The sequence below is a fragment of the Peromyscus maniculatus genome, chromosome 6 (assembly GCF_049852395.1).
Source record: "Peromyscus maniculatus bairdii isolate BWxNUB_F1_BW_parent chromosome 6, HU_Pman_BW_mat_3.1, whole genome shotgun sequence".
In the NCBI taxonomy this organism is placed as follows: domain Eukaryota; kingdom Metazoa; phylum Chordata; class Mammalia; order Rodentia; family Cricetidae; genus Peromyscus; species Peromyscus maniculatus.
Genome location: NC_134857.1, coordinates 71,916,839 through 71,944,578, shown reverse-complemented (window position 1 = coordinate 71,944,578; position 27,740 = coordinate 71,916,839). Strand labels below are relative to the sequence as shown.

The following is a 27,740-nucleotide window of genomic DNA, read 5'->3' as shown; positions in this document are numbered from 1 at the left end:
TTGGGGCTGTATGCACAAGATTGGCCAAAACTCCAGCATGGATTTGGAGAGGCTCATGAAGTCACACCCCATCTAAGATGCTACTAGCATTTGACAGCTACGGAGATAGGAGAGCCAGCTTTCTTCAGAGATGTAGGTCCTGAGGGGTTTGCCTTCTCCAGTAAATTTTCCAGTCCGTATTAAAATTTCATTTTTTAAAGAAGAGAGAGAACATGAACTTGGGAAGGAAAGGGGGGGGGGTGATAGGGGAACAATCAAAAGAGAGGAATGGGGGAAATTTGACCAAAACATACTATATCTTGTATGAATAACACATAAAATGTGTTTAAAGCACATGTCTTTGCAGCGTGGAGCAAGTCTACCTGGCTCTTAGGATCACTAAGTTGCCACTGAATCCTTTCAAGGACTGACAACCCAGAGTCCCAAAGGATTGCAAGTCCCCAAAAGAGTCTAGAATGAAATAGAGAGAATCTCTATATATTTTTAGCTCAAGTAATAGATTTGCTTCTGGAGGCTTCTTGCCGGATAATGTGGCAATGAACTCCTGTTCTGACATTCCCAAGCCTGGGATCTCAAAAATACTACTTTGCTTTTGAGCCTATGTTATCTCAGTTATAAAATAATGATCTTCACCACAAAGAGATTTTTTAAAATCAATTAATGACTTCTTCCTGAAAGTAGCCCCTGCTTTTCATTTATTTTTTATTTAAATATTTTCATTTTATAATTAATTTAATTTTACATATCAGCCAAGGGTTCCCCTGTCCTCCCTCCTCCCACCTCCCAGCCTTCTCCCCCAACCCACCCCCCAAAATCTATCAATTGCATCCTCCATCTCTTAGGAACTATTATTTTCAGTATGGTCTTAATACATTATCATGTGTTCATATGTGGCATTTCAACATGTAATGAAACAAACCAGTCCATAAACTAATACAATACATGTACACTAGACTTATGTGTACATGTGTTCATTTGAATACATCAAAATGAAATGGTTTAATGTACAAGGGGAAGTGCACCATATGCAGTGACATTGTGTCTATTTCTTGGATACAAAGTTTTGAAAATCACAACCTGTTTCCTTGTGAAAACTGCAGTTGGTGCAGAAGACAGGAATGTAAATGATCAGAGCACATGATAATCTCAATGACAGACGTGCTTCAAGTGCTGCCAGAGTGCCAGGTGAATCATGGATATCGTGGTTCTAGAGTCAGAATCATTACCAAAGACTGCCATTAGAGCTGTCTCAAGCAATGAGCAATAGTTCACATGTAGAAAGAGATGAAAGGGTGTTCCAGGAAGAAGAAAAGATACCCACAAAGGTCTGCCAATATGGAATATCAAGGCATGTGAGGAGGGTGAAAACTGCTTTACTTGTGTTTGTTTGTAGTTCTGTGGCATGGAAAGTGAGTGGGAGTTAGTGATGCTGAGAGGGACGTGAGCTTAGAAAGGTAGAACAGAGCCAGCTCATGAAGGGGCTCATATTCCCTGCTAGGGAATTTGGATGTTTTTAAAGTAGACAATGGAAAATAAACTAAACATAAGAAACTTTTATCTTATTACTTTAGGAAAATCACTCTTATGACTATTTTCAAATAAAGCCTGGATGCAGAGAAAATAGTGAGACCATTGTACCACATAGGAGTACAAAATCTTGGTGTGTGTGTGTGTGTGTGTGTGTGTGTGTGTGTGTGTGTGTGTGCGCGCGCTGCTATATGTCAACAGGCACCTGTGAAGATCAGAAGTTGTTCTTGGGGTGATTTCTCCTGTTGCTTTTCCTCTTGATATAGGGTTTCTCACTGAAACCCAGGCTCACAGTTAGTTAGGCTGGCTGGCCAGTGAGTCCTCAGGGTCCTTCTGTATCTTCCTTCAGCACTAGGGTTACAGGCATGCAATACCACACCTGGCTTTTTATGTGCGTACTAGTCTGAAAGCATGTCCTCATGCTTATGTGGCCCACATTATACCCATTGAACCATCTCCCCTGTCCTGGAACCACTTAGTTTGAAGATGCTGCCAGATAAGGACTGCCCTTTGGAAGAACTCTAAACCTTGTTGAAAAAAATATCTAATATGCCACATTTATCTTCAGACAATTGCAGCACTTATTCTAGTTCTTAACCATTGACAATTTGTATGTGTGTTGTATTTGTGTTTAGGTGTTTGTGTGAGTGTGTGTATGTGACAGAGGTCAACATAAGTATCTTCCACAATCACTCTGTACCTACATATTTTTTGGAGACAGGATCTCTCACTCACCCTGGAGCTCACCACTTAAGCCAGGCTGATTGTCCTACAAACTTCAGGAATATCCTGTCTTTGCCTTCCTACTGTTGAGATGAAAGAATCAAACAACAATGCTTAGCTTTTGATATGAGAATGTTGGGAATCAGAACTCTGATCTTTTTGCTTGTGTGGGAAGTATGTTACTGAGTGAGCCATTCCCTGGCCTCAGCAATGACAACTTCCAAATTCTAGGATACAAATAGCAGGAGGAAGAATGTCAGGAGTTTAACATTTTTCTTTTAGTCAATTACTAGTGTATGAAACTGTATTATTGAAAACCATATGTCTAACTCTAAATTATAGCTTTCCCTACCACCATTTTCCCTCCATTTCTCACTGTAAGTTCCAAGAAGTAACAAAGCTTATAGTGTTCCTCTTGTTTATCAGCTCATTCTCTAGTGATCTGAGATATGTGAGCCAAGCCTAAGTTCTTGCCCAATCTTCTACTCATCCATCATGAATCTTTTAACAGATTCACCTGAAGTCAGGATACAGACAAACAGGAACACCAGAGCTGTATTTCTCTTCAAAATTACAGAGTCCACAAAAAGTTGGAGGTGACAGATATTAGTATTCAACAGTTCACATCCTGGGGTATTCTCAGTTTTCCTTCTTTGCTATTTTCCAGGCTACTCATATGATTATCCAAGGGAATCTTGGCTAAAGTATGTGATTAGAGAAATAACTCACAGCAGAAAGATCATTGGCCTTGTACTGGATCTACCTAGGATTTCATCTCTCCACTGCAGTCATTAGCATATGGAACCCAGAAAGATTTCCTCTGCCTGGGCTTTAGGAACCTCATCTATAGAAGGGCAGGGTAGGACCTGGAAACTTTTGAAGATTTTGGTTGCTATGACATTCTGAAAGTCTATAATCCTACTGAAATCTAGGTGCCCTTTGGAAAGAGTGATGGGAATGAGAGCGAAGACTCTGAAGTCCTAGTGAACTGGGCGGACTTCATCTTGGGAGAGACTTCGGAGATATGATTGGCATGTGCACTGTAGGTCACTAAGAGCTTTTGTCCCAAGGAGAGCCTCTAAGGTGTTATCATTCCCATCATTTCATGAAGAAAATGAAGCACAGAGAGTGAAATGACTGTAGTATTTTATGCTAACTTTCTTGTTTAATTCATTCACACAATAATCTTAAGACCTTTCATACTTACTCTTCCTTCCCACCCATTATTTATTTATGTGTACAAGGGGGTGTCTATGTGAGTATTTATGGATGTGTGTATGTGGGTGCTTAAGTCTAGACCTGCATGGGAAGGCTGGAAGAAGATGTCAGGTGTACTCTTCCATTACTCATCACATGTTCTTCTAAGGCAAAGTCTCTTCTTGAACCTGGGTCTTCACAGCTGGACTAGGCTGGAAGCCAGCATGTCTGCCCCAGGGATCCTCCTGGCTTGGTTCCCCCAAAAGCTGGAGTTATGGGCTATTGCAGGGGATGCCTTCAAGGTTGTTAGGTGACTGCTGGGATCTGAATGCTGGTCCTCAGGATTGCAGAGCAAGTGCTATTAACCACTGAACATCTCTCTAGCCCAATGGTTGCTTTCTTTTTAACCATAAAAACCATTCATGGAGAATGACAAAGCTTTGTAAAATAGGAAATTGTATGCCCTACTTATGGAAGGTAGCTAGCTGTTGTCAGGCTGATGAGAGGCAGGCTTCCCAAGACAGATTGTGTTTTAAAAAGAAAACCTGGAGATCTAGAATCTTAACTAAAGTCTTTATTTATAAATATTAGTTACTACTTTTAACAAGATGCAGAGAAACATAGAATATACCCAACCTGTGTTCATGTGGCTCAGGGTACCACCTTGTTAATTCTGTTCTGAATTGTGCTGTCTCCAAAGGCTACTCCATCACATTAAGTGGCTTACACTGCTTTGTAAGGCTGCTCTATAGCATCCTCCAAGCATCTGCTGTGCAGCAGCCTCTCTCCTCAGCTTCAGACTGGGTTGGAGCAGATACCCATTGACCCAGCTGCATCTGTTGCCTGTGACATGCTTCCTCTTGAGAGGGTGTTGGATATTTTGAAGATCATTCTTGGTAAGACGGTTTCATATGAAAGAATTTGCTGTAGTCTCTATGACAACTGTAGAAAAGAGATTGAATTTTATACATTTTACAGAAGAGTAAATTAATATATAGTTCAGTTATTAAGGTCCCCAAGCTGTAAGTCATCAACAGGAGACACTAGATCCAGCTCTGACTCCACCTTTTTGTCATTCTAAAGTTGACTTGAGTTTAGACTTTAGACTTGATTGCTTTAAGTTAGGGATGCTTCTGGTGTTACCTCTATCTTGTGAGAATCTGAGAGAAGGAGAAGGTAGGGCATAGAATCATTTTCCAGGAGAGATGATACCTCCACGTTTTCTCACCACCTTCACTACTGGGTCCTGCTGGGATGGAAAAGAAACTGACAGGGTAAAGGAGAGGAAGAAAACAATAACTAGCTTCTTCATAGCCTGGAAGCTTCAGCACTAAAACAAGACACTCCCAGCTCTGTAGGTGACTAGATGGACAGCGCACTGGGAGGGAATTGGCTGGTGGAATGTTACCTTGGGCAGATGCCAACCAGCTGTCTCATGGTCTGAGCCAGACCCACGACTCTTTATATAAACACAGTCCTCTGCCCAGATGTCTTAGCCTGGATGACTTTGTGCCTGCTGAGGAGGGTGAGTCTGGAAGCTGGGTTCTGGGATTATGCTGGGAGTGATATTTAGGGGGTTCTCAGACTCAAAAGAATGAGGCATGACTAAAGGAGAAGCTGGGACTGAGGTACATCAGCCTGAGGAGAAAAACTGCATAAGAAATATAAAACATGTAGAATTTATGAGAAGAGATGGGCTGTAAAGTGTACTTATCTTTGACAGCCCTGGTTTCTTCCCCAGGTACCATTTTCTTTTGTGGAGAAGATACCTTAGTTATTTATTTTGTGTGAGTAAAGACAAATGAGGATGGATCACCCTCTCCAGGGAACACAAACTTAGATGGCACAGCCATATCTGAATGGGATGGCGGCCTGGCTCACTTCCTTCTCCCGCTGAGTCCTTATATCCTCTGCAGGACCCATCCACGACAGGGGAATGGCTCCAGGCACTTAGACACTTGCTACAAAAGGAAAATGTCTAGCTCTGTCTTCCCATGGAAGCATTTTTGGTATTTTAGGAGATTGTGAGAGGTGCTATGTTATGTTATATGATTCAATTTCCAAATTAGTCTTATGCTGTGCTGGTCACTGGGCTGCTGGAACACAGACAGGTGGCTCTGGGGAGAACAAATAAGTGGGAGCTGATGTTTGTTTCTTGTTAGCTAAGGGTAACATAGGAATGTATGCCTGAATATTTTAGGTGGTTGCTGTTATGACCTTACTATGTAGATCCATAAGTCTGCCTCAATGTTCTTACACAAAGCCTTGAATGTGACAAAGGATCTGGCCGTCTCTGGCTTACCTCAGCTTAATTAACTCTATCCTGTGTCTCAGAGGGTCTGAGGAGAAAATCTTTTTGAAGCCAGCAGGCTGTTACCCGCCAGATGACTAATAACAGCAGCCTGCCTGGGCAAGTGCTCATGTTGATCCCAAGGCTAGTATGTTTTGTATATGAAGCATAAATGGATTTGCATATTTCTGTGAGGGTAGCATAAATGGATTTGCATATTTCTGTGAGGGTAGCATAAATGGATTTGCATATTTCTGTGAGGGTAGCATAAATGGATTTGCATATTTCTATGAGGGTCCATTTAAATGAACTCTCCTAAAAAAGATTGAATGCAAGGCAGCAAATATTAAACTCTGGGCCCAAGAGGTCTCGAATCTGCCTGAATCCTTTGCTTTTCAGTGGACTCTGATGTAATATGAATGTAGATGATGCTTGTGTTTTTGTTTTTATACATGTGTGGGGAAACCTAGGCTTCCATGGGTGTGGAAGCCTCATTTTGGGCTATGCATTGTAAGCAAGCTGTTACCTGTTCTGCCTATAGGACTATTTCCACCAACAGACTTTTTAAGTGTGGAGAATCTGCTTGTCATCAGCGCTCTCTGGTGGCAGACATTGGTAAGCCTACCTTTATATCCTGCTGTCCAGAATCCAGGGCAGGTCTCATAGACAATGGTGACTAGCACGGGCTCCAGCTAAGTCCGTATCAGTAAGGACTCTTGGGTGAAGGTTGAGGCCATATGAAGACAAGCCAGAGAAGACGCCAGGCTCCTGGCTGTAGATCCTAGTTCCTCCCTCCCAACTCTCCAGCCTCTTGACCCTGGTTTCTCTCCCCTCAGGTCTTGCTCACCCACCTGCATCAGGACCATGTGTGACCAGCAGCAGATTCAGTGTTGTGTGCCGGTACCCCAGTGCTGTGTCAAGGGTTCCGCCTTTGGTCCCTCACAGTTTCCCTATGCCAATAACCAGGTGCTGGTCCAAGCTCCATGTGAGGTGCAAGTTCTGGAATATGCGGCCCCATGTCCAGTTCAAGTTTCCCAGACTCCGTGCCAGTCCAGTACAACTGAAGTGAAGAGTCAGGCTCCATGCTCAACTAAGACCACCAAGGTTAAATGTCAGGCTCCATGCCAATCAAAGGCCACCCAGGTGAAATGCCAGTCTAAGGCCACTGAGGTAAAGTGCCAAGCTCCCTGCCAGACTCAGGTTTCCTGCGTTCAGTGCCAGGCTCCATGCCAGTCTCAGGTTTCCTATGTGCAAGTTCCACAACCTCTTCAGACCTACTATGTAGAATGTGCCCCAGTGTATTATACAGAAACTAGTTATGTGGAATATCCGGTTCCGACCTACGTGCCTGCTCCAGCTCCTCGGCCTGTCCACACCTATGTAGAATGTCCCTCAGTGGGCCAGGGTCAGGGTCAGGGAAGTTTCTCCAATCAGTGCCAGTATCAGGGCTCCTACGGTAGCTGCACCTCTCAATCACAGTCACGAGGTTCTTACAGCAACTGTGGTCCACAGCCTCAGTCCCAGGCTTCCAACAGTCGCTGTGTACCCCAATTCCAGTCTGGGCCCTCCTACACCAGCTGCGGCCCCCAGCGCCAGTCACAGGCTTCCTATGGTGGCTGTGCCTCCCAATTCCAGTCTCGAGTATCCTACAGCAACTGCTCCTCCCAGCGACGGTCCGGGGCTTCGTTTAGCACCTGTGCACCTCAGTGCCAGGCTCAGGGCTCCTATGGCAGCTTCACATCACAGCAGCGTCGGTCTCAGAGCACCAGTCGATGCCTCCCTCCTCGTCAGCTGCAGCCTGCTTATCGAAGCTGCTCTCCACCAAGGCGTTCTGAGCCCTATTACAGCAGCTGCCTGCCATCCCGATGTTCTTCAGGCTCCTACAACTATTGCACCCCACCCCGCCGCTCAGAGCCCATCTATGGTAGCCACTGTCCTCCTCGGGGCCGCCCTTCAGGTTGTTCTCAAAGATGTGGACCCAAGTGCAGGGTAGAGATTTCATCACCCTGCTGCCCCAGGCAGGTTCCCCCGCAGAGGTGTCCTGTCCAGATTCCTCCCATGAGAGGAAGATCCCAGAGCTGTGGCCGGCAGCCCTCTTGGGGTGTTTCCTGCCCGGATCTGAGGCCACGCGCAGAGTCACAGCCATTCCCAAGGTCTTGCGGGCCACAGCGTCGTGACTGGTCTCCAGAACCATCATGGCAGCGGTGCCCAGTTCCTGCACCACGTCCATGTCCAGAGCCACAGCGTCGTGACCGGTCTCCAGAACCAACATGGCAGCGGTGCCCAGTTCCTGCACCACGTCCACGTCCACGTCCAGAGCCATGCCCAAGTCCAGAACCCCGCCCATGTCCTCCTCTGCGGCGATTTTCAGAACCGTGTTTGTATCCAGAACCATGTTCAGCTCCTCAACCAGCACCACGTCCAGTGCCACGCCCGCGCCCGGTTCGCTGTGAGAATCCAGAACCACGTCCGTGCCCACAGCCCTGTCCATATCCAGAGCCAATGCCGTATCCTGCACGCTGCTCCAGCCCAGAGCCTTGTGGGGAGCCCCTTCGCTGTCCCAGTCCCTGCTCAGGCCCTAATCCAGTTCCCCCCCACCAAGAACTAGGTTGTCATGAATCTAACCCATGCCGCCTGGATACTGAAGGCCCGAGCCCATACAGCTGCAATCAGGGGCAAGAGAGTAACAGCAACTGTAGACCTGATGATGTTTTCCCAGGGCCACAGGATCTAGGTGGCTGTGGAGACCAAGGAAACACCCATGGTGGAGTGAAAGGTGGGGCTTATGCGGGAGCAAAGGGTGCTTATTTTTAAACAAAATGTAGCTCAAATGCCCCTGCCTCGGGTTCTTTAGAATATTTTCCTGTCTCATCTGGTTGACATCTCTCCACAGACACTGAGGTGCTCTCTGCTTCCAAGCTGTTATCCAAACTTCTTGTATGTCATCTCGGGTTCCACACCTGAGTCTCAGACACCATTCCAGCCTTATGTCTCACTCCTCCCGTGCACTCAGCTTTAATTCTAACTAGACCAGCTTGGCCACCAGGCCACTCCTTGGGTGTTCCTCCTGACATTCTCCAGATGCTCTTGCCTCAGCAGAGTCTCCCTTGGTTTGAACAAGTTCTCACCTATTTCCCAGGATCCAAAATTGTACATGTCTTTCAATACCTCTTCCTTGAAGACTTTTGTTGTTGCTGTTGTCTGTTCCCACCCATAGGAGCCTATTCTGACTTCCTAGAATTCATTGCCCATAACACCATTTAGCAAGACTTTGGCAGCACTCCTGAATTAATTTCTCTTTGCAGTTACTGCCTTTTCTGCCCAACTACATTGTAAACTTTCATCCAAGTGGGGTCAGTATATCCTTAAATCTCTGTGCCTATCTTAGGTCAGGTAATAGTTGATCAAGGTTGTGGTTGTCAACCTGAGCCATGTTCTATCCTGGGGCAAGAGGAGGATGCATAATAATAAAAACTGGATGTGTTCACACTTTGAGTCCTGAGTAATGTCTGCTCTTTATTTGATGCCAGCTTGCTGAGATGGTGTCTTTTTAAACCATGATGAAAATACATACAACAAGGTGTATTAACCCAGCCATGTTAGAGCGTACAGTTCAATGGACTTAATTATACTTGCATTGTTGTATTACCATCACCACTATTCATCCATCCTGCAGGACAAACACTCAGTACCTCATTTCCCACTTCCCTTTAGCCTCTAAAACACTACCATTCCATTGTCTACCTTTTAAAATTTGACACTACGTGTGTCACAGGTAGACTCAAATAGTATTTGTACTTTTGTTACTCACTTAGCATAGTGTTCTCCAGGTTCATCTTTGCTGTAGTATGTGATAGCTATTGAGGCAGCATGATGTTATGTGGACTGTAGATACCATTTTAATTTGTTTAGCAATGAATGGCTAAGCATTTGAGTCGCTTCCATCATTAGGCTACAGTCAGTAATGGTCCAACCAACACTGGTATAAAATACTTCTTTGAATGTAAGATTTCAATTCTTTTGAGTAGATATCAAGAAATTGAATTCCTACATCATATGCTAAGACAGATGCTTCTATGTTGCTTTCCACAGTGGTAACATTATCCACAGTCCCACCCAGCATCAGTATCCACAGCCCCACTCCAGTGTGCAGGTCCTAATTTCTTCACATTCTTATCAACTTTTGTTAGTTTCTGTGCTTTCCTTAAATACCAACCATCCTAATATGATGTGGTATGGATTTCATTGTAATGTATTATTTTGGTCTTAAGTTTATTGTGTCCATTGCATGAGCATTCCTCAATCTAGCTGAATTAGCTTGACTTGTGGGTTTTCTGTCTCTCCTTCACGACTTTGTCCCTGATGAATGAGGGAGCAGGGGGGATGACTCCCAATCTAGGTGTAAGTGTGTTCAGCTCTGCATTTGGTAGTTGCCTGGCTGTAGTACTAGGGCTATAGTCAGAGCCATGATACCTCTGGATCCAGGGATGTAGGAGAGAGGACACATGGAGGCTCTCTGGAGATAAGTTTTCTTTTGCATTAAATTATTTTCTGTTGGGCATACATGGGCTGCAAAGAGGGTGTGGAGAGAAATTTAGATAAACAGAGCTTATTAAGCTTTAAGCTGTTTTCTCAGAGAATGGATACAAATGGTACCAGAGGAAGTTAGTTTAAGCTGTTTGTACAGAGAATAGATACAAAGGATGGCTAAGAGGAAGTTAGCTTGGGTTGTTTGTACAAATAGTGAGAAAGGAAGTTAGCTCAAGTTATTTATGCTAAGATAAGATACTAAAAACAGGAGATGATGTCAGGATATAAACAACTTGTAAATAGGGTGACCTTTAAAATGATTGGTTGGTTCCTTCACCCCCTCCTAGGGTTCTGAGGTTTTCTGGTATAAAAGAGGCTCACTGCCTATCAATAAAGGAGTCCTTGCTTGACTTGACTCCCCAGTGCGTCTGATTGTCTCCAGGTAAGAGGGAGGCTGGGGAACCTGTGTGTGGTGCGCACTTACCTTTCCTCGGTTCCAGGCCACCTCTTCACAGATGACCTAAGTTCCCAGTGGGGCAGGTCCCCACAGTTTTCACTTATTTATCTATTATTTTATTATATAGAAAGCAAAGACTGATGCAGATTCAGAATGAATCAGTTGCTTTAAAATCCTACTATGCATGGTACTGTGTGCCCTCTGCGGGGATGGAATCCAAGGGGCAGAAGATATAGAAGTCTTTTTCTCCTATTCCCTGCAGATGAGGTGAGTGATGTCCCCATGTGGGCCTGGAGGATGAGGATATTGGGGGACAGACTTTGCCCCAGTGTGAGGTGGTATCTGAAGGTCACAGTTATATACAGAGAATGACAAACTCCTCTGAGGAGAATGACAGCGGGGGCAGGTTCTGACATGGCCTTTGGAATGTCTGTTCCAATGACTTCTCCTCACACATCCCAAATAACCTCAAAACTGCAAGGCCAGACCTGAGAAGACAGAGTCAAATCTTGGCTCTAAACATGCTATTCCCTTGTCCCAGGGACCTAGGTTTGCAATGTCAGCTTTGGATATCTAGAGGCTATACATCAAACCGTGTGATTTAAAGGAAAACTGGGGCCTTTGTGTGGGGCCCACTCCTTTATGTACTATGGACAAACATCCATTGTTTACCTGCTAGCAAGACACTGATAAAGGGACATAACTCCTGTTTGCTATCACTAAACAACTTATCAAATGCTTCATGGTGGTACCTGGAGCAGAAATGTCAACATTGTTATGTGGACTTTCCTAAGGAAACAAACAAACATCTACCCATCCAGGATATGGCACCAATGGCAGGTCAGAGAAATGATTCCATTTAAATCTAGTTTGGTGAATCAGTAACCTTAATTAGGGTCACTTACAGGAGCATGAGTGAGGTGTTATATACAGAAGTAGGGGCAACTTATGAGTGCCCGAACAGTCAAAGAAAATGTCTTGCTCAGCAACCATTAACCAGCTTTATTTATTCAGGAAGGGGTCAGTCCTTCTTTCTTCATGACAGACATTAATGGGCCCAATATTCTGTGAATCTCATACAGGTAATCATGGCTCCTGAAAGTTCAAAAAGGCAATGGCATGTCATTCTTGGAGGACAGCATTCACAGCACTCTTCCCTCTTCCTCCTGTTCTTACATCATTTCAGCCCCTTTTCTGTAATATTCCCTGAGATTGGAGGGGATATTAGATATCACTTTTATAGGTGAGTGTTCAGCAGTCTCATTTTCACAGTATTTTTTGACCAGTTGTGAGTCTCTGTAGTAACTGGTGCCCACTGCATGTAGAAGTTTACTTGACCAAGGATGGCAGCAGTGATATCTATGAATATAAACATAAATGCTTAGAACAATTTGACAGACACATCACATACATTTAGCAAAACAGTGATAATTGTTTCCCCACTAGGGCCTATGACCTTCCTAGTCATTAGCTTTTGACTGGACTCTTGAGTATCAGATGTGAGATTGAGCCTTAAGACCAGTGAAAAAGTAGTCAGTTATACCCATAAAAGTACCCATAAACTACCCATAAAAGTACCCATAAACTGTACAAGTAGAAGCATCTTGCCTAGAATGTTGGTAAAGTACCATGCAGAATCTCTAGCTGGGTAGGATTGTTGATGGAAATTCTTTCCCAGCAGTTTCTGACAATATGAAAGCTAGCCAGCAGGTAGAGAAGCTTCCTCCTCAACCTCAGCTTCCCTTCCCTGTGTCCTGTAACCAAAGTCTTCAATGTCTTTATTAATAAGGTCTTATTGTCTAGTTCTAGTGGGCAACCAATAGCAAAATTAATAGCCTGTATTGGGGGCGGGGGTTCCTCAGAGAGCACCTTGGTTAATTATTTGTAGGAAGGTAGACCACTCCTGACGCTGGGAGTTTTATCTAAATCACTTTGTGACTTCTGGGAGCATCTTTGGGTTACTACCTCTCAATCAACTATACCTACTTACTGAGAGATCCTTGGCCTGGACATGATTTCCAACTGTAGTATATTGTCTTGAAGGCAAGAAATGTACACATACTTCTCGGGGGTGGGGGTGGGGGCGGGGGCAATGGTGGTGGTGACAAGGCCTTACTCCTGGGACAAGCTCAGTCTTTTTCACATGCACTGTTATGTTAGAACTCTGGCCTTACACAAATCTTGTCATATTTGATTTCTGATGACCCAAACAGACCTTTCCTATCTCATAAAGACCATTTCTTATTATGGGATTCAGCAAAGTCACAGAAGCCCCATATCTGGTCCTTGTTGAATCAGCCGCTTTCTTAACCCTTCTGGGAACACAGTCCTACTTGGCTCAGTGAACTGGGCTTCAGACACTGCCTCACTCATGCTCAACTCTCTCAGAGACAGCAGTTCTTCCTCTGTTGACCCCTAGTACCTGATATCCATAGATACCTCAGCTGGAAATAACCAAGTGTCCCTCATGTTGTCTCAGATTATGAAATCTTTGTCTTATCCAATTTCCACACTTCACCACTCAGACTGATCCCATCTCCTCCCAAGACCCACAAGCTCGTGAGCTGTGCTGTGAGAGTCTCCTATTTCTTGCTTCTTTTCTAGTTTAAGCAGTTAAGGGGCAGAATATTCTCTGGTTATCAGTCCCTACTGATACAGTTCCCTACTATAACCCTTACCTACATGCTATATTATAGATAGATTTTCCCTTCCTATATATTAAAAGTCAGACATGAGAGGCACAATCTGTAACTTCTACCTTATGCTCTCCCTCTTCACTATCACATTTTCCACATGGATTTGAATTTTCAAGAAGAGACTTGTGATGGCCAATCTTGGTTGTCAAGTTGACTGCATCTAGAATCAACTAAAACCCAAACAACTGGAAACTCCTGTGAGAGATTTTCTTGACAGGGTCATTTGAGGTGGAAAGGTCCATCCTAAATCTGGCATCTACCTTCTCGTGGACACCTACTCAAGATGACATAGAATAAGGAAGTTTCTACTTGTCCTTACTCTCCCTGGCAAGTTCATCCATCCTGTTGCATTTCTTTACTGGCACTAGAACCTACTTCTTTGGGATTCCAATGTGGATTGAAGACCAGCTGTGACATCCATCCTTGTGGACTGAACAACTATCGGATAGATTCCTGGCTTTTTCACAGGGCGGGGGTGGGGGTGGGGAGACACTGTTGCACTAGCCAGGCCACAGCCTGTAAACCACTGTACTAAATCATATATAAATGTGAATGTTTATATTCATTCTATCAATTCTCATCTCCTAGAGAACCCTGATTAATACATGGTTATTTAGCATAAATCTAATTTGTATTCTTTCCTTTATGTTCCCTAATCCTACCATAAGAAATAGTAAGCCAACACTACCTTTTTCTCCTCCCTCTTTTTCACTTTTCCTGCCAATTTTAAGGCTAACCAGAGGTTGGTGTCTATCTGTCTTTTTTGTAATTGTTATTTCTCCTTTATCCAGGCAAGCTCTTTCTGGGGCAGTTCAGCTTCAGTTGTATGCCCAGAGCAAGGGCCATGCAACTGATATAACAGCCTGCCCAATAAGACCCTGTCATATGTGTGCTACTTTCAGGGACTGTAATATGTTCTGTAGCCCATCTGCTGTTTTAAAGACACATTTATATTCATATGGTGGGGCGACATTCATGAAGGAGGCTTGTCATTCTATGCCACACAGCTGAAGACAGCCACCCTTCAGACGAGGTGGCATTTAGTTGCATGTGTTTTCCCCATAGCAACTCCTATGTCATGACCTTCTATATCACACAGGGAAGGATGACCATATTGAAATTGCTTCTACAGATGCCCCACTATTAGACAGCTTAGCTCCAGCAGAGAGAGACACTTCAAGAGCTTCTCACAAACTGATCTTTATTTCTGTCACTTCCCATGCTGGGCAAAAAGTGTTATGTGAACTTTACCTGAAAACACAAACAAACATTTATTCACTTTAAATAGGGCATCAGCAGCAGATCAAAGATGATCCCACATGCCTATAACTTGGTTAGCCAATGAGTTCACTATGATTAGCATGATGAGGGGCTACTTATAGGAATATAGGCAACTTATGATTGGCTAGAGCACTGAAGAAAATTCCTCTCTCCTAACAATAGTGAATCAATCACAAATCCTCAGAGAGAATAATATTGACTGCCTATATCCTTGCCTGACCTCTAGCCAAGCAAATTTTATTCAGGGCTTGTGCATAATCACAGTTGCTGAGAGCTCAAGAGGACACCAGCTATATCATGGTTAGAGTCTGGCATTCCACAAGTGTCAATGAGGCCCTTGTTATAAATTCAAACACATCTTATGAACTTACCAAAGCAGAGACATCAATGGGCTCTGTTCTAACTAGTCCTCCAGTGTTTCTGTTGCCTAATAACATTTGGTCATCATTGAATCAGTGAAACACCCTGTGCTAGTAAACACACACACACACACACACACACACACACACACACACACACACACTATAGGTGGATAGTGTGCATGTGTGTATAAGCACACGTGTCTATGCATCACCTTACTTATTTTACTATCTGTATTCTAATTCTCACAATAGCCCATAAGATGGGAATTATTATTGTGTTACTTTCGAGAGGAAACCTTAAGCATGTAGATTTTAAGTGACTTGCCAAAGCCTTTTGAGCAGGCTTGGCCTACAGTCTTTATACTTGTTAACATGGTAACATTAATCTTAGCAACATTGCCATCCTCTTCCAGAGATCTTTCCAATATCGATCACTTTTCTCTTTAACATCGTCCTGGAGTTCTCTTGATAAAACAAGCAATTTCAATCAGTTTCACATTTGCCTCTTCTTTTAAAAATCCAGACTGCTGTTTACAGGTTCCCCTCCCACCTCCCTAAAACCATTCCCTAGGGACTCTGTGGAACCTTAATGCAGAACTGGCTTTCCTCCCTCCTCTTGACCCTCTCAGCTCTCCCTCATAGCTCATCCCCATTCCTTTGGGTCAGCCAACAATACCTAGAAACACTCTTTCTGAGATCCCCAGTAGCCACACTGGCCTGGGAATCAGGTAGGCAATTTTCAGTCTCCTTTTGAGCCTCCATTATGATCCGTCCTATCTTATCCACAGCCCTGTATCAGCCTGCTTGCGGGTTCCTCTCCTCCTACCTTCCCTCCATTAACTGAGGACTCTAACTCTGGTACAGACCCAGAGTGCCCTTAGCCCTTTCATCCCTGTCTCTCCAGATACATTCCTTGTCTTACTGCAACCTATTTTCAGGAGCCTTTTCTTCCTCAACAACTCCAACAACCTGGGGACCCCACTTGTAGGTGGGAATAGGATCATTTTAGTTCTTTCCCAAAGCCATTTTCCACCTTTTCTCCTAGCAACATCCCTTATGTACATAGATGTAAAAATTCTCAATAACTATTTGCAAAACAAATACAAGAACAATCAAAAAGGTTATCCAATATGATCAAGTAGACTTCATCTCAGAGAGGCAGGAATGGTTCAACTTATGTACATCAATAAATGTAGCCCACCACATAAGCATACCTAAATACAAAAACTACAAAAAAAAACACATTAAATGCAGAAAACATCATTGACAATTTTTTAACATCCCTTCATTATACAGGTTCTGAAGAAACTAGGGGATACAAGGGACATGCTGAAGAGACCTAACTTAACATTAGTGCAGCCATGACAGGCTGCAAACTAACAATACTGGGACTAGGCCTCACCATTACAATAACCAGGAAAACCCACAAACTGTGCCCTGTGGGGGACAGGTCAGAATTGAGACAAACAAGTAATAGATGCTCCAGAACATTAAGGATATCATACATAATTTGTATATAGGTTGCCAATTTCCTTGCAGCAATACCAGTACGAATCACTGTTTGACAAAACTGTTACCTCACTCCTGCCCAGTCAGGAGCTCAGCCCTCACCTGATTCTGGAATTTCTCCATCAATCCTTGACTGCTTAAAAACCCTGCCATAACTGAGTTCAGGGCTCTCCCTGATCCAACTGCTGTGTCAGAACAGACAGAGAGCCCAAGCTCTAGCTTGCAATAAAGGCTCTTTGCTCGCACATATGAACTCAGATTCTTGGTGGTCTCTGTGGGCTCGTGACATGGGCATAGCAATACCTCAACATAATAAAGGCAATTTACAACAAGCTCTCAGCTAACATTAACCTAAATAGAGAGAAACTCAGAGGAGTTCTACTAAAATCAGGAACAAAACAAGGATATCCACTTTCCATATTTTTTCAATATACTACTTGAAATCTTAGCTAGAGCAATAAGACACTGAAAGAGGATCAAGGAGATACAAATAGGAAAAGAAGAATTCAATGTATCTTTCTCTACAGACAATATGATTTTATACATAAAAGACTCTAAAAAATTAGCAGGAAAGTTCTACAAGCTATGATAAACACTTTCAGCAAAATAGAGAACAAAGTCAAAATACAAAACTCAGTTAGCCTTGTATATATAACTGACAAAAGAACTGACAAAGAAATCAAGGAAATGATACTTTTCATAATAGCTTTAAAAAAATAACAACAACAGAAAACTTGGGTAACTCTAGCCAAGCAAGTGAAAGGCTTTTATGATGACAACTTTAAGAGATTGAATAAAGAAACTGAAAAAGATATCAGAAGATGGAAACAAGCCCATACTTAATGGATTGGTAGGATTAATATTATAAAAACAGCCATCCTACCAAAAGCAATCTACGGATTCAAAACAATCCCTATCAAAATCTCAACACAATTCCTTACAGATCTTGAAATGCCAATTTTCAGCTTCATGTGGGAACATACACAAATAAACAAAACAAAACAAACAAGCAAACAAAAACTCCAAACAGGATAGCTAAAGCAATTTATAATATTCAAAGTACTGCTGGAGGTATCATCATCTCTGATCTCAAGTTGTACTACAGAGCTATAGTAACAAGAATACCATGATGTTAGCATAAAAACAGACACATTGATCCATGAAATCTAGTTAAAGACCCAGATATAAGTCTAAAGACCTATGAATACCTGATTTTCTACGAAGAAGTCAGAAATATACACTGGAATAAAGACAGCATCTTGAACAAATGTTGCTGGTCAAACTGGACGATTTCATATAGAAAAATGTAAATACTTCCATATTTATTGCCCTGCACAAAACTCAACTCCAACTAGAACAAGGACCTCAACATAAGACTGGATATTCTGAATCTTACAGAAGAGTAAGTGATTAATAGTCCTGAACTCATTGGCAACAGACACCAATAGCACAGGCACTAAGATCAACTGTTAGTAAATGGGACTTGGTGAAACTGAGATGCTTCTGCATGATAAAGTACACCATCATTCAGACAAAGTGCAGACTACACAATGGGAAAAGATTTTTAACAATTACTCATCCAACAGAGGATTCATATAGAAAATATATAAGGACTGAAAACAACAGCAAAGGTGTTCATCAAGAAAATAAATAACCCTATTAAAAACTGGGATACAGAACTAAACATGATATTCTCAAAAGATGAAACACAATGGCTGAGAAACACTAAAATGTTAAACATCCTTAGTTATCAGGGAAATATAAATCAAAACTACTTTGAGACTTCATCTTATACTAGTGAGAACGGCCAAGCTCATAAAACAATTGACAGCTCATGCTGGAGAGGATGTGAGAAAGGGGGTCCCTTAGCCATTGCTGGTGAGAGTACAAACATAAAACTAGTATGGAAATCAGTGCTCTGATTTGAGAATTGATCTACCTCAAAATCTATGTATACCACTCTTAGGCATGGACAAAAAGGACTCTACCTTCCACTGTAGACATACTTGTTCATCCATGTTCATTGTTGCTTCATTCATAAAAACTAGAAACTGGAAACAACCTAGATGTCCATCAATGGGTGAACTGATAGTGAAAAAGTGGTACATTTACACAATGGAATATTACTCAGCTATTAAATGCTGGGGAGTGTCTTTCTGTATGCTGTGAATATATGCTGTTCCCATTGGTTAATAAGTAAGCTGCTTTGGCCAAAGCAGCTTAGAGGCAGGTGGGAAATCCAAGGAAAGGGGAAAGAGAAAGGCAGAGTCTAGAGAGAGATGCCAGCTTGCCACCCAAGGAGCAATATGCTAGTAGACTGGTAAAGCCAAGGAACATGTGGCAAAACATAGATCAATAGAAATGGGTTAATTTAAGACATGAGAGCTAGCTAGCAAGAGGCCTGGCATAGACCATACAGTTTGTAAACAATATTAAGCCTCTGAATGATTATATTATATTTATAAGTGACTGTGGAACTGTGGAGACAAGTGGGACTGGAGAAACCTTCCAGCTACAAAAGGTAGAGTGGGGGAGGGGCCAGACAGCCATCCTAGGAGCAACATGTAATGGGATGCAAGTAAAGCTACAAAACATGTGGCGATATATAGATTAATAGCTATGGGTTGAATTAAACTGTAAGATCTAGCTAGCTAGAGGCCTGCCATAGGCCATACAGTTAGTAATTAATATTAAGCCTCTGAATGATTATTTTATAAGCGGCTGAGGGACCGTGGGCTGGGCAGTACCGAAGAAACCTTCTGGCTACATTTTGCTGCTCAACATAGAGCAAGAGTTTCCACCTAAAACCTGAGAAAACTTAAAAAGAGATTTTAAAATTGTAATGTATAATTAAGAAATACAGATTAATAATTAGTCATCTATGATAACCACACTTATGGCCATGTTAGGTAAATTTTCTAAGTATACATAGATATATTTCAGTTAGGTAGGTAATCTTCAAATACTTCAAAGACCTACAGAATATGGCATTAAAAATGTTTTAAAAACTTAAACTTTCTGGACAGTGAGACATGTCTGCTCCTGGCAACACCAATTTACTTCAAAGAAGATGATGGGCATTGAAGACTCTCTATATGGAGTTTGCTTTCCTTATGGCAAAAGTTAGCCATTTGGGCAAGAAACTGTTCTTGCCAGGACTGCTTGATAAAATGTTATATTGACTGTACATGCAGGACCATGGGGAAATGCCCACTAAATTTTGCCAAAACAAGGTGAGATGGTCCTTCACATTCCTGCTTTGCAGAAAAGACTTGTAGGTATTCTGCAGGACACAGGGAGAAACAACTGAGAAACGCTAAACTGATAAGCTAAAGATGATGCCCCAATGTTACAGAAGAACTTTGGGTAACTGTCCAGGCAGCCAGCTGTCTCTGTCATTCTAGATTTTTGGAAGTTGCTTACAATGCACTTCCTGTCTACTTAGGTGATATAATATCCTTCTGAGGTCTTTGATGTAGTTGAAGACTAGATGGTTATAATTTTCCTTGGTTATGCTAAAAGATAAATTAGATATGAAACTTTAGACTCACAAATATAGGATAGATGGTAAAATTTTTTCTTTAATTTTGTCAAATACAAATAGACTAGATATTGTGACTTTAATTCTTGCTTGATAACTCTTTGTTATATATAATTTTACTATATTAAAGCTAAAACCTCCCTTTTTGATTAGATAGAAAAGGGGAAGTGCTGGGGGGGGTGTCTTTCTGTAAGCTGTGAATAAATATTGTTCCCATTGGTTAATAAATAAGCTGCTTTGGCCCATGGGAAATCCATGGTGGGAAATCCAAGGAAAGAGAAAGGCACAGTCTAGAGAGAGACACCAGCCTGCCGCCCAAGGAACAACATGCCAGCAGACCAGTAAAGCTATGGAACATGTGGCAAAACATAGATTAATAGAAATGGGTTAATTTAAGATATAAGGGCTAGCTAGCAAGAGGCCTGCCATAGGCCAAACAGTTTGTAAATAATATTAAGCTTTTGAATAATTATTTTATAAGTGGCTACGGGATTGCAGGGCTGGGGACTGCAGGGCTGGGTGGGACTGAAGAAAACTTTCGACTACAGTTAAGAAAAGTTAAATAATGAAATTTTCAGGTAAATGGATAGAGCTAGAAAAAGAATCATTCTGAGTGAGATAACCCAGACCAATAAAGGACACATATTGTATGTCTTCTCTTATATCTGGATCTTTAAGCCTTTGATAGGAGTGCTATAATACATATAACCACAGAAGTTAGGCATTGAGTTAGGGGTCAGGGGTAAGGGAAGGGAGTGTCTTAATTATGGTTACTATTTCTGTGATGAAATACCATGACCAAAAGCAAGTTGAAGCGGAAAGTGTTTATTTGCATTATACATACATATCCTAGGTACTTGTAGAAAGTCAGAGTAGGAACCTGGAGGCAGGAGCTGATGCAAAGGAAGTGAACTGCTTACCAGCTTGGTCCATATGGCTTGCTCAGCCTGCTTTCTTATAGAACCCAGGACCACCAGTTCAGGGGTGGCCCCACTCACAATGGCCTGGGCTCTCCCACACAAACCACTTATTGAGTAAATGCCCTAAAGACTTGACTATGGCCCAATCCTATTAAGGGGTTTTTCTCAATTTAGGCTTCCCTACCTCCAATAACTCTAGCTTGTCAAGTTGACATAAAACTAGCCAGCACAGGGGGGATCTCTCAGTGAATGAGAAATAGGATATATAGTTATGAATGGACAAGGGCGAGACTGGAGCAGGAGGATTAAATAGGGAGAGGATGGAAGAAAGGGTTATGAGAGGGAGTACGTGGAGAAGCAACTTACACTAAGGGTCATTTGAAGGGTCATATTACAATCGTCTACTGTAGAAGCTTCTTAAAATATATACACATTTGAAAGAAATCTAAATGGAGTCACCAAGTAATAGGAGAGACAATGCCCTGTGCAGACATCTTTCACCGCCAAATGAAACATTTGGTGCCAGGAATGGGTAACATTTGGTTGAGTCATTGGTCAAAGAGACCATATGGAAACCTTCCATCTCAAGCGATTGCCAAGCCTATTGATGTCTCCCTGCAACTCAGTGGTAAGACCCTGTTGCTGAAGACAATACCTACATATCTCACTGAACACAGAGAAGTCATGATGGTAACTAACTAAGCCTTCATCCCTACTAACTAGTATTCATGGTACTACACTCTACCAGAAGAGAAATGTTAACACCAGCCCAGCTCCAAACTATGAGATTTACAGCAGTGACCTGCCTACATGATATCCTGGCACAATAGTGGCACAAAAAAGTTGGAGGAGTAACCAACCACTGTCTGATTGGATGTAAATCCTACCCCATGAAATTGAATCTATGTACGACATTGCTTCGTGAGCCAAGTCCCTGAGACTAGATAGGTCATGGACCTAGGGGGAAACCAGATAACATGGTCTGCTAAAGGAGAAGAGCAATCAAATCCTCCTAATGGCATTCCAGATCAGTGCCTTGCTCTGCCATCATTGGAGAAGCTTCTTTTTGCAAAAGATGTGAGCTAACACAGACACCCACAACTGGACCATGTACAGAGGGTGAGAAATTTTGGAGCACTCAGTCCTAAATGAGGAGTTTTCATAAAATCCCTCCTGTCAGGACTCAGGGAGCTATGCAGAAGAGGAAGCAGAAAGTTTGTAAGAGCCAGAGGGGATGGGTGATGCCAAAGAAACCGTGTCTTCCAGACACACAGGACTGACACACATATGAACTCACCAAGACTCTAGCAGCATGCATAGGGCCCACACAAGTTCAAGCCCTCTGATGAGGGCTGAAAACTCCTCTAATCTACAAGTATAACAAAAAGTACTGTAAGGACAGTTTGGTTTTATGAGAAGTTTATGTAATTACCCATATGTGGAGTTAGATTTTGCTTTCCTCAGCCACTACTTCCCAAATGCTCAGAACCAGGCTATATGAATAGATGGGTGATGTGGAGTGTGGTTTGTTAGAGATGCTCTTACTGGTAGATAAGAGCCTGGCTGTGAAATATCTGCCCTTTACCCAGACATTGCACAGACATTCAGAGGGAGAAATTTCACATTCTACAATTTGTTCTATCAGCTAAGTATCCTTGGATACATAAACATGCCTGCCATGCATAGAGAACAGTTTAGCTGTTTATATTAGACTATATGGGCAGCTGATGTAGTAACCAAAAGACAATGTGCATGCGGAAACCTTGTTGCTAAGTGGTGGAATAGTTGGATGGTGATCAGACTTGGTACATGGCCACAGGCTAGTCCTGTGTTGTGGCATGACTCCATGGTACAGAGGATCCACAATGTGGTGACTGAGATGAACCAGGAACATGGTGGGTGATTGGTGATTTTTGTGTTTCCCATAGTCAGGGACCATCATAAGTTTATTTCTCTAAATATGAGGTTTCCTAATCTGGGAAGTGAAACTAGATGTATAGACTCAGGAAGAAACAGGCTTTGCCTAATCTACCTGTCATGTTCCTCAGGCTCTGTCATAGGAATCTTAATGTCTTTCCCCTGTTCTCCAGAGTTATGCTCACTAAGACCTTGCATCAACACATCCACTCATGTAACAAATATATACTGGCACTTGGCTAACTGCCAGAAAGTGATTGATCTTGGAGGTGCAATGGTGAGCAATGTAGATAACATATGTGATCCGAGCTTCAGAATGGAAGGCATGGGGTGTCCCATGGGAGGAGAATGTAGTAGACCAAGTGTTCAGGAGGCAACTGCACGTCATAGATGGAAGCTGAGTTTGGCGAACTAGGAAGGAGGAAACTGCTCCAGGAAGGTGTAACAACAGTCATACTGTGAGCATGATTTAAAGACAGGCAGACCAGGGAGGGAGACATGGCTCCTCATTGGAGAAACATCTCTCCTGATGCCTAATACTGTATGGAGATGTCCTGATGGTTTCAGGACTCAGTTTTCAGTCCTGCCTCAACAATCTTTTTATCAGAAAGTTGAGGATACACTGTAAGAGGAAGTGATCTAGATTCTAGGTGTCTTCAAGTTAATGAGAGAGACTGAGGTGTAAACTGCTGACCCAATGTGGGTTAAAATGATGGAATTGATGTGACAGAAAAAGAAAGATTAAGTTCAATATGAAAACCCAATTTAAGGTTGAGACTAACTGCACTTATTTATGAGTCACTCTGTATACATGAATGAAGAAAGCTTGGTTGATTATAATCTTAGTAAAAGCAAAGGGTGGAATTGCCTGTGCTACATGACGATGGGCCCTTGTTCTTAACAGCTATGCTAAGCCTGATGAAGTTGTTCTTCTTGGCTCTGGCAATGCTTCTTGGGTCCTGTGTTTAGCCTAGGCCAGTGTGCACTAAACATCACATGAAATTGGAATTCTTCCTCCTATTTCCAGTAACTTGAAACTGTGTTAGTATTCACTCCAGATGGAGAAGTTGACTGATATGTCTGAACACACATCTAAGAGCTGTCACTGCCAGAGTCCAAGCTTATGATTATTATGCTCTCAAATTTAGTCCACTTCCCATGAAAGGAAAACTATTGTTATATTCTCAAAGGCATAATATATTTATAGTTTCTGTTATTCAAATTAGCTTCCATTCAGAAAACAAATCAGCTACCAGGTAAAACTTGAGGATTTAAATTCTATGAAAATAAACCAGCAAAGGAAGATTCTAGTTAGAAATCGGGGCAGGGGGAGAGAAGAATCTGAAAATGGAATGTGTCATTTATCTATGCATATAAATATTGAATTTTATTTTGTGCCACTCATTATTCCTATAATAGGATAGATAATGATAGCCTGGGATAGACCAGTGAACAAAACACAGATTCTGGTTATCAAGGAATTGAATGTATAGCATAGGAAAATGCATAATAAATAGACACATTGTTAAATTATATAACAGATTAAATATACAAGCTGCATTGGAACTAAAGATAATTTAGCAATATAGCATTGGGGATGATGAGTAAGAAATCAAGAAATCATAAAAATGTAAAGACCAAACCAAATGTGTGGGACAGAGGGGCTCACAGGAAGACAGCACTGTGAACCAGAAGCAGTGGGAATGGTGTCCTAAAGTACAGGTTTGAACTCAGCACCACCCTCAAAAGTTGAGAGGTCTTGGTGTTGGTGATTTTCCTAATACTCAATTTCTGATTTATAAAATGCGGCTAACAAGCTGTACTTTTGGTCTGGATCACAGTGAAGATGAAATGAATATAATTTAAAATATTTCACATATTATCAAACACTAAATATATTTTTGCTTCTGGCAATGAAATATTACCCCTCTGAGGAGAAGAAGAGGAAAGAAGCAATGCTTGGAGAAATGTAGGTTGGATAGGGGAGGCTGGCCACCAAGGGAAGCCAAGCCCTGCCACAAGCAGAGCCTGAGTGAGTTAAAGGGATGTAGATATGAGGATTGAGAGAAGCTCCAAGGAGGAAGAATTTAAGGGTTGAAAGTTTGTTGAGAAGAACAGGGATGAGTGAGTTGGTGTGGAACACAGCTTAGGAAAACTCCAGGTCTAGGAACAATAAAAGATTCACGGGGCAGGAAGTTCATGTGCTTTCCTGAGTGCTCAATGTTAAAGGGGGGGGGGGCAACATTGTGAACATTCATCTGCACTTTGGTCTTGCTTAGCAACTTTGCCATTAGAATGGTTCTCTGGATCCGCTAAAGGAGACAAAATACCACAGTGGAGGCCTTGTGGTCAATTAGGAACACTATTTAGTCTTGCACCTAGGTGGGATCCTTAATCAGGCAGGTATCCTGGCTTTACATGGCCTAGAGGAAAAGGCAGGGCTTAGCAATGTTAATCATCCCCTCCCATTGATCTCACTAGCATTCTTCAGAGGCTTGTTTTGTTCTATAAGTAACCCCGGAGCTGCTTCCAGTGTGCATCATCTCATTCCTCTCACAGCAATGCACAGCTTCTCATTTCAGCTCATAGGGTCTAAGCTCTGATACCAAGAATGGGGGAGGGTCTCAGGAGCTTGGAAGGCTGAAAAAATTTCAAGGCATGGCAGATAAACAAACATGGCATACTTTATTTACTGGCATCCAAGCTTTAGAATGGCACATGTGGGCCACACACAGATAGATACAAACACACACAGGGACCACTGGCACACAGGCCCAAAGACAAACACTCACTGTTAGGCTGGTGGGCTTGAAGGCCTCTATAAAATCTCACAAATGGGGCATTTTTGCCAGGAATAGCTGTCTAACAGACTATGTTGTTGTTTATTCTTGGGTTCCCCAGACATTCAATGCCAATCATTTTGTGCTGACTCATACCTATCTACCACATTAGTCATCTTGGCCCATGCCAGATAGCTGTATCAGCACTATATTGTCTAAGTACAAACTGGCCCTATAATGGCCCTCTGATATCCTGCTATGGGATGGATTTCTGGTGCATGGCACAGTGTTTAGGAGAATCTCTGATCCCAAAGATGACAGCTATAATGACCAAATATGTCTCCAAGTTGTTCAATGCCATCCTCTGGGGACAGAGGAAAGTTACAGAATCTGCTTTCCCCTCTTCCATCATTGAACATCACTAAATTAAAGAAACTCAGATCTTTGCCTCAGGACATTGCCAATGCCAAAGAGTCAAGTCTTGACCTTTCTTCTTTCCCATCCAAACCTCCAGAATAAAAAGGCTCTAAAATGTAAACAGCAGTACATTAAATACAAATATGTAGTTAAAGAGTTAGGAATCCACAGAAGGCATTTGTTTTTAACCCAAGGAAGCTTCAGGCTTATCACAGAATGATAGATTATTTTATAGTAGATTATTATACATGCTTACATTCATTACCTTTAGTTAAAAATGAAGGCATGATCCAGCTTTATAACTCTTGAGCATATAGACAAAATAACTGTGTCTTGTACTGCAGAGGTAACTTATTCATCCATGTTCATTGCTGCTCTATTCACAATCTCCAAGAAATGGAAAAACCCTAGACATCTATCAGTTGATAAGTAGATAATAAAGATGTGGTAAATTTACACAATTGAAAAAAAAAACAAAATAGTGAAATTCACAGGTAAATGGATGGAGCTGGAAAACACTATACTGAATGAGATAACCCAGACTTAGAAAGGCAAATGCCACATGTCTTTTTCATATGTGAATGCTAGCTTGAAATCTTTTTTCTTTAAAATTATCTTTATATGATTAAAATACAGTTACACGTCCTCCCTTTCCTTTCCTCCCACCAAACTCTCCTATGTGCTCCCTCACTCTCAAATTTACAGCTTCTTTTTAAATTATGTTCACACACACACACACACACACACACACACACACACTAAAATACATCAGGTTATTTTCTTCAATTTTTGTATTTGTGTGTATATGGCTTTAGGCCTACCATTTTGTTTTGGATAACCAATCAGGGGCCTCATCCCTGGAAAAGTCAATTCTCCCTCTCTCAGTAGTCATTAGTTGCCTGTAGTTCTTAGTCTGGGGGTGGGATCCCTGGAGATTGTCTCCTTCAGTGTTAGCATGTTCATTTATAGTATCATTGTCCAGGTCTTGTTTATGTAGTCATTTCTAAGAGAGACAGTCACACAGCAAACTTCTTGGTATTCTGGCTCTTACAATCTTTCTAACCTTCTCCCATGATGTCCCCAAAGACATACATGCAGATACACACACACACACACACACACACACACACACACACACACACACACACACACACGTATATGTACTGGGACTGGGTTTCCAGCATTCCATTGATCTTTGCACTGTGTCTAGTTGTGGTTTTCAGCAATGGTCTCCATTAGCTACAGAAAGAAGCTGCTTTGATGAAGGACGATTGCTACAATAATCTGTGGGTGTAAGGATAAGATTTAGGATTTAGTTAAGGAATTTTGCTGGTCTAACAGATTGGCAGTAGTAGATTCAACTAAATCATTTTATAAAAACAGTTTTTATGAGCACCACATTTATCACGCCTGCCCCTTCATCTTCCCTCCAACTCTTCCTTCCTCTCCCACATTCATGATCTCTTTAAAAAACATATCATTATTATATGTACCTCTCTCTCTCTCTCTCTCTCTCTCTCTCTCTCTCTCTCTCTCTCTCTCTCTCTCTCTTTCCTGAATCAATTTAGCTTTGCTTATATGTGCATGTGTCCA

At 42.1% G+C, this 27,740-nt stretch overlaps 1 protein-coding gene and 1 long non-coding RNA gene across 3 annotated transcripts; one reads left to right on the top strand and one right to left on the bottom strand.

Annotated features, from left to right (window-relative positions):
* The first annotated feature begins 4,902 nt into the window (after positions 1-4,902).
* Kprp (keratinocyte proline rich protein) lies at positions 4,903-9,250 on the top strand. Of its 2 annotated transcripts, XM_076574501.1 has the most exons (3): positions 4,939-4,972; positions 6,279-6,352; positions 6,574-9,250. In XM_076574501.1, exon 3 carries the CDS (start codon positions 6,602-6,604, stop codon positions 8,549-8,551), a length of 1,950 nt encoding a protein of 649 aa, XP_076430616.1. In that variant the 5' UTR covers positions 4,939-4,972; positions 6,279-6,352; positions 6,574-6,601; the 3' UTR covers positions 8,552-9,250. The 2 variants fall into 2 exon arrangements, with proteins under 2 accessions (XP_006976267.1, XP_076430616.1); XM_006976205.2 differs by lacking the exon at positions 6,279-6,352 and having other exon boundaries at positions 4,903-4,972.
* Positions 9,251-11,711: 2,461 nt separating this feature from the next.
* Positions 11,712-26,697, bottom strand: LOC121830226 (uncharacterized). Its single transcript, XR_013052197.1, has 2 exons — positions 26,413-26,697; positions 11,712-12,083 (listed from the first exon to the last, which is right to left on the bottom strand). It is a non-coding gene; the product is annotated as an uncharacterized LOC121830226 (long non-coding RNA).
* Between the last annotated feature and the right edge of the window lie 1,043 nt (positions 26,698-27,740).